Source organism: Neocloeon triangulifer, unplaced genomic scaffold (genome assembly GCF_031216515.1).
Source record: "Neocloeon triangulifer isolate White Clay Creek 2 clone unplaced genomic scaffold, ASM3121651v1 ptg000014l, whole genome shotgun sequence".
NCBI classification, from domain to species: domain Eukaryota; kingdom Metazoa; phylum Arthropoda; class Insecta; order Ephemeroptera; family Baetidae; genus Neocloeon; species Neocloeon triangulifer.
In genome coordinates this window covers 19,049,599-19,056,425 of record NW_026775556.1, presented here as the reverse complement: position 1 = coordinate 19,056,425, position 6,827 = coordinate 19,049,599, and the positions used below count along the sequence as shown (strand labels likewise).

The window sequence follows — 6,827 nt, the reverse complement described above, 5'->3', positions numbered from 1 at the left end:
AAATCTTTCTTATTTGTCTGGATCTCGCTGTATTCATATTCATAAGCAGAGGTGCTAGCTCTTGTTGGTGCTGGCGCTGACTGAGGACTGAGAGGGGAGGGGTTGAAGCAAGGTAAACAAAAACACATGGATATCGGATCTCTTCATTCTCTGATATAAATTTTAATTTCATTGCTATTGAAAAATTAAGCTTTGTGCACTTGAGTAGGAATTGTTGAAGAGCCCATTTTTAATATCTAACAGTAAGTTCCTTTTTTTTTTGAAAATTAACTAAAATTTCTAATGTTTTAAGAAACCTTTTGGAATTTGATCAAAACTTTTCTTGATTGTGATGTAATGAATTTTTTTATGCATATATTTCACATATATTTCAGTTAACAGGACAATTTTTAGGGAATATGATTCTGAAAATTAATTTTTATGAACTGTGTATTTATTTCAGACCACAAAATGTTGAGCATCTCGAGAAGTTTGGCTCTCCGAGCGTCAAAGCCGATTTTCCTCAGTCGGTTTTTCTCATCAAAGACTGACTCATCTTGTACTTCGAAATTCCTGCAACCTTTGAACAGAAATTTTTCAATCGGCCGGATCCTCCGATCAGAGAAGTTCGACGCTGTGCAGACCAAAGTGGCCAAGGACGTGATCCTCTTTCACCACGAAAACCCGAAGTTCTTCAAGATGCTCAACCTCTTCGGGGTGTCCCAGTTTGCCTTTTGGATGTACCTGTCGTACTGCGCGACTACCCTGAAAGATGTCCCTGTCAAAGAGGATTCAAATGCTCCTTGGTGGATGAGCATAAATCTTGGCGAAAAGAAGTATAAAAGAACGATCACCATCGTCAGTTTTCTAATAGGTAAATTTTGTAAAAAGAAAATGGAGAGATGTTTTAATCCTTTATGATTTTTAGGCTATGGAATTTTGGCAGCCGGTTGGTTTTACACGCTGAAAGCGGTCCGGTATTTAATTCTGAGGAAAGGAGGAACCGAAGTGTCTTTTGTTTGCTACACCCCATTCGGAGAAAATAGAATAACAACCATCCCTTTAAAAAATGTACGTACAAAGAATATTATTGTTTAATTTTTTTCGTTCAATTTTTAATTATTTTTTTAGTTGAGCTGCCCTCAAAGTCGACAAGCTTGCAAAGTGCAGCTGCCAATCAAAGCTAAAAATTTAAGGACTCACTTCGTACTCGACATGAAGGGCGAGTTCAAGAACCCTAAACTTTTCGACAACACCGTTGGATTAAAGAGGAACTTAAAGTAGAAATTTTTTGGTGAGTAAAACTTTATTATAACAACAAACTCCACAAAAATTAAAATAAGTTTATTTGAGAATGAAAGCGACGAACATGAAGATTGCCAAACACTGCACAATTCTCTGGCCCCAGTACAACCTGAAATTTCAGTTTTATTCGAATGGTTGTAATTTATTGAAATCAATTTTTTACTTCTTAAGCTTTTTCTGAGCCATTGTCAAAGATGAGAGCTCGTCCTTCAGAATGAATTTCCTTATTCCGGTGACGTAAATTTTAATGTATTCTTCCCAGCCGATCGTTTTCACATTAACTGGAAATCTGGAATTATTTCTGAAATTAAATTTTTTTTAAATTTAAATTTATAAAAATATACAGTTCCCTGTCTGTTTTGTTTAAATTCAAATCCAAATTTTCCATAAGAGTTGCACCGAAATTCCATTGATGGGTGGAGAAGAATTCCCCGGCCTTTGCTGATTTCATAGTTTTCTGGCAAATTTTCACCATCCTGCACTCAAATTAATTTCACGAAATCAAATTTAAATATTAAATAAAAAAAAACCTACATCGGTTTTAGTCCCTGGAACTTCATGATGAGGTCCAGAAAGTAAGCAGGGAGGAAGTGGAGGAAGATCTGAGTGAGTCGGTGCATCAAGAAATTGATTCGGAAAGTGCAGCCCGGGTACCACTGGACGTATCTGCTCGGCACCTCCCTGCCTGCCTTCACAATGTACCGCCTCAGTTCCTCCCACTGCAGAGGATTCAAAGTGCCCGTAGTGCAATTATACACTTGAATCTTCTCCGGCCTGCGTCAATTTTGTTTATTTATAACCAGTCATAATTATAATAAATTTGTTTTGAAATAGAATGGATTATTAAAAAATTACCCAAAATTTGAAATTGATTTGCGAGCAATAATTTGATTTTAACTTTTTTTAAGAAAAATAATTGTAAGCACCTGTGCCAAAACAAATTGGCTGCGGCCACCAAGAGCGTGTTGACCACGATGTCAACAGGAATGATGTCGACGGTCATATTTTTATCGCACAAAACGGACCGGATTGTTCCACGACTCACTTCCATAACGATTCCTGTTATTCCAGAGGTGTTGTCGATCCAGCCAACCTGTGGCTCTTTCACGGCAGCAGTAACTGTTTGAATGTGAAAAAGTTCATCAATTTTTTTTTTCGTAAAATTAGATTAATCCAATTTATTGATTAATTTAAAATATTTCACAATTATGCTAATATTTTACTGCCATAAAAGATTACTAAATTTTGATTTCACAATAGAAAAACGTTTTGATAAATTAATAGAAAAGTTCTAATTTAGAACATTCAACTAATTAACCAATTTTCTGAACCACAATAATATATCTTGATTTCATGTGAATTTTTCAGGCAAGGAAGTGTTTAAATCAGTTATAATTTACCGGTGTTATATAATTAATCCAATTATTTGTAGAATTTACCTATTGACGGGCGCACAATAGCTGTAGGCAGAGTTGATGCCTCCCTTTCAACAATCACCTCAGCCAAAGCCTTTGTAAATGTGTAGGTGTTTGGGTGGCCGCCGATTAGCCTAAAGTTATTAATTATTTCATGTGTTACAAAATTTATTATTTAAATACTTGAGAATTATTTCATTCAGGCAATTTTTATTTTTATGCTCAAAACTTACACGGGCTCGATTCCATTCAATATGTCTTCTGGCATGTTTTTGACAAAATTGATCAGCGTGTCAGGGTCAACGATAGGGTCATAAACTTTTTCCAAGACCTCGCGTTTGTCTGCGTTAGAATAGGCCGTTGAGGTGTGAACAAAGGCCTGTAAAATATCAACATGACCAAAAATATTCATTAATTTTAAAAGCATTCTCATGTTTACTATTTGAATCTCCTTTTTTTAAGTTTCTTCGAGTCCGTTAATTTAATTTCATATTCAGGTTAATACGCATTACAGAATTTTTGTAATTAATTTTTTTTTTAATTTCTATAAATTAATTGCAGTTTTAAAATGTTCTTATTTTATTTGTTGAATATACAGATTTTTCCTTTTTTTTTCAAATTAAATTATGTCGTTATCAAAATACAATGAATTAAAAATTTCAATTGTGATTATCTGAAAATTGATCAATTTGTTCATTTTTTCACTTAAGATTTTGCTTTGTTCATACCTTGAGACAGGGCAGTTGTTTGCACAAATCGATGATCCTCCTGGTGCCGAGGGTGTTCATCTCGACGGCCAGGCCGATGGACTCGTTGAAGCGAATGGTGGCCGCCGTGTGGAAAACGACACTCACCTCTTGTCGCAGAATCTCAAAGTCCGCCTCGCTCAGTCCAAGATTGGGCAACAAAACGTCACCGGCCACCAATCGCAACTTTTCCAGTGCCCTCGAGTCCTCCTTGCGTACCCTGTTGAAAACCTAATCCATTCCAAAAAATTTGAATATTTATTAAATACTATAATAATAAATTTACGGAGTTTTTGGTGTAGTCGCGAAATCTGCTGTCCACGTCTTTGCCATTTTTGGGTCGGACGAGGCAGAAAACGTTCTGGACACCTGGACAGGATCGAACGAGCTTCTCAACGAGCGCTTTTCCCACGAATCCGGTTGCCCCAGTCACAAAAATGGAGCGACCGTTGTAAAAGTCTGCGATTTGACTGTTAAAAAATTTGATATTAATTTTAGGGGAAAACAGTAAAAATTAAAATTTTAGTGAGAGTGATTTTACAAAAGAAAATTTCCATTTCCTTTGTTCAAAATTTTTGTTGTGGCAGCCTCTTTTTTAGTCTTTTTTTACAGGCTAATTAACTCATTTTTTTTTTTTTTATCTCAAATTGATTTTTTACTGAAGATGTCAGCACTGTTAGAGAAATGGTTGAGAAAATCGAATAATAAATGGCTCTAAGTCCCAGCTATTTCATGAATAAGAATTGTGGAAAAAAAGTTTAAAAAAAAAACGCATTTTTGCTGCGCTTTGTTTTTGGTAATAATGTTTACGAGGTCAAATCATTTCATTGAAAATCAATAAATGCTTCTCCATACACGAAATAAAAATGCTGTTGAAAAGAAAACGGGATTTATTTGAAAAATTAAATAAATTTATAATTATTCATTGCTGAACATTAGTCGCAACGCAAGACACAGAGTTGCAGTAATTATAAAATAAATAAAGGTTTGCCATATTGACATTTTGTATATTATATGGACAGAGACATTTTAAAAACACACTTCTTATTATAGGGCGTATTTTTATCTTTGCGTGTCCATACAATTAAAGAAAAAAAAGGCATTTACCTTTCGCAATTATTCCGGCAGGCGTCCATGTCCGAGCTAGTGTCGCGTCCAAATGCGGAGCGCCGCGTTCTGCAGACCGATTTTGCTTTGGCCCCCACCAGCCAGCCGCAGGTTTTGTTTTGCCGCAAAGGTACGTGTCTATGTAAAAAGGTGTGAACCGAGACACTTGCTTATCAAGGACCATAAACCGAAATTGCCTGCTGCTTTGCTTATGGTTAGGCGCTTTATCTGACTTTTAGTAAGGCCGCCCGCGTTCAAAACCGAATTATGGCTGATAAAATAAGCGAAAACTGAAAAAAATGCGTCCTTGTCTTAACTCAGACCTCATAAAAATAAGAAAAATATAAAGATTAAGTATTTTTATCTCAAATCGCAGATTAGTTTGAATATATTCATAAAAGTTCCAATATTCTAAAATGCTGAATAAAATATTTTTTCTTTCCTCAAATTTGACGCCGAAGTTGTTAATGCTAGAATGACTGGTGATAAAATTGAATTCCTATTCGAATTTTGAATCAAAATTTTGGTTCTAGCAAAAATTAAAGTAAGCCCTTTTCTTCAAATTTCTATTAATAATAGCAAAATAATAAAATTGAAAATATTTACCATTTCTGATGATATTTTATTTTTTATATAAATAATTTGCATGAAGTTCCGATGCGATGAGATTTTTCAAACTATTGTTTAACAATTAATGATGAAGAAGCATTTAAAATTTTATTAGAAAAAACAGTTGACTCAAAATAATACTGAAATAAAAAAGTCTTTTTCTAGAACTGGAAAATGGCTCTTAGGTTCTGTCCGACTTATATTTGCATCAAAATGGCACAATTGTGGAATTAATCAATTTTAGTTTCCCTACAGAGGTAAGATGCGAACAATTTTATTTTATTAATTAACCTGAAGTAACCTTTGATTTTTGCAACGAGCTGTTGTGACTTGTTTTGCCAATTTTTGCAGATTAAATGAAAAGACGTCAGACGCACTTAATTTGTATTATTTCTGGTTGCATTAAAATGTAGCAGAGTCATTTGACGCAACTGACATTAGCGCTGAACACTATGAACCTCCAAATAGTGCCCTTTAATGCAGTCATTCGCGTCATTTGAGCAAAAAAAATGCGTCTGGAAATGCACACCTTGGCCTTGGAATGGCATTGTTCTCCAACATTGAAACTTCTTCTTTGACGCGTCCGTCAATACATCGCATTATCATAGCAATTTGAGCGTTAAATTTTTCTCTCTCTCCGATATAAAAAGTAAGAGATGATTTTATGATGAAGTTAAAAAAAAATGAAGGTCGTCAAAATAGAAGAATGATAGAAAGAAAAAACCTAGACCAAATCTTGTTACCACGATGATTTTTGCTAAGCGAATAATACAACAAATCTGAAATCTCAAAGTTAATTTAAGTGTAATATAATATTTTTTATTACTTTCTCTCTATTGACAATTTAACGATATTTTAATATTTCACGCCACAGATTAATTAATTAACTTCTCTTCTATATGTTTATCCCGCCGTATTCATGCGTGCACGCGCATGTTGAATTAGTATGCACTATATTTACGAGCAAAGGTGACAAGGACGAGACATTTCCTCCCTTTTTCCGATTAGGAAGGCAAACACAATGCGTGTCATCTCAAAAAAGGCCTGTTGATTGTCTCATTGTGTGCGCTGTTTTAACTTATAGAACCTCATAACCTTTAAGACTCCCACAAGGTATTAAAGGAAACGGTACTAAAAACTTTAAAATTGTATATTTATCTTGGAGAATTTCAGTTTCACAGTAAAGAAAACTTATAAAAAGGGCTCTTAAAATAACCAAATTTGTTTTGGCCAACAAACAAATAAAACTTGCTATTTATTCTCACTGTACATTACATACGACACGTACGCCTTAAATTGTGCCGTTTTTAACTCAACCCAAATCTGTAGTCAGTAATTACTATACTTATTGTGACAAATTAGAAATTTTAATTTGATACAATTGAACAAATTCTCTTAGTGGCTTTTTACGAATGTGCTGCTTGGCGCCTTTCTTTGTTAGATTATGTGGATCACGTGAGCGGCTCGAGGACAACCAATCACAATCAGTGATGTCAGAGGCTCTCGCGGAAATTAGAATCAACCTCGGCTGCTCTTTTTTATTACTGATATTTCAAACTTTTTAACAAGGATGTCCAGACAAGGAAAATTTATATTATCAGGAGATTATCGAAATTAGCGACCGAATGAATGAATTGCTGATATAAATAATGTGACCACCCCTTCA

General features: G+C 34.6%; 2 protein-coding genes across 2 annotated transcripts; one reads left to right on the top strand and one right to left on the bottom strand.

The window, feature by feature from the left end:
- Nucleotides 1-91: 91 nt before the first annotated feature.
- Nucleotides 92-2,131, top strand: LOC132199749 (transmembrane protein 223). Its single transcript, XM_059624702.1, has 5 exons — nt 92-242; nt 443-853; nt 908-1,050; nt 1,111-1,273; nt 1,830-2,131. Exons 2-4 carry the CDS (start codon nt 451-453, stop codon nt 1,261-1,263), a joined length of 699 nt encoding a protein of 232 aa, XP_059480685.1. The 5' UTR covers nt 92-242; nt 443-450; the 3' UTR covers nt 1,264-1,273; nt 1,830-2,131.
- On the bottom strand, nt 1,303-4,772 carry LOC132199748 (putative fatty acyl-CoA reductase CG5065). The gene is made up of 10 exons (XM_059624701.1): nt 4,553-4,772; nt 3,732-3,915; nt 3,428-3,676; nt 2,933-3,078; nt 2,724-2,833; nt 2,211-2,403; nt 1,819-2,058; nt 1,629-1,760; nt 1,448-1,573; nt 1,303-1,393 (listed from the first exon to the last, which is right to left on the bottom strand). The coding sequence occupies exons 1-10, from the start codon at nt 4,579-4,581 to the stop codon at nt 1,324-1,326; spliced, it is 1,479 nt and encodes a 492-aa protein (XP_059480684.1). The 5' UTR covers nt 4,582-4,772; the 3' UTR covers nt 1,303-1,323.
- Nucleotides 4,773-6,827: the final 2,055 nt, after the last annotated feature.

Coding starts and splice junctions, on each gene's coding strand:
- LOC132199748 (XM_059624701.1), bottom strand. CDS start 4,581: ATGGACGCCTGCCGGAATAATTGCGAAAG. Junction 1,574..1,628: donor AACAAAACAGACAGGGAACT/GTATATTTTTAT, acceptor AAATAATTCCAG/ATTTCCAGTTAATGTGAAAA. Junction 1,394..1,447: donor GCTCAGAAAAAGCTTAAGAA/GTAAAAAATTGA, acceptor CTGAAATTTCAG/GTTGTACTGGGGCCAGAGAA.
- LOC132199749 (XM_059624702.1), top strand. CDS start 451: ATGTTGAGCATCTCGAGAAGTTTGGCTCTCCGAGCGTCAAAGCCGATT. Junction 854..907: donor CATCGTCAGTTTTCTAATAG/GTAAATTTTGTA, acceptor TATGATTTTTAG/GCTATGGAATTTTGGCAGCC. Junction 1,051..1,110: donor CAACCATCCCTTTAAAAAAT/GTACGTACAAAG, acceptor TTATTTTTTTAG/TTGAGCTGCCCTCAAAGTCG.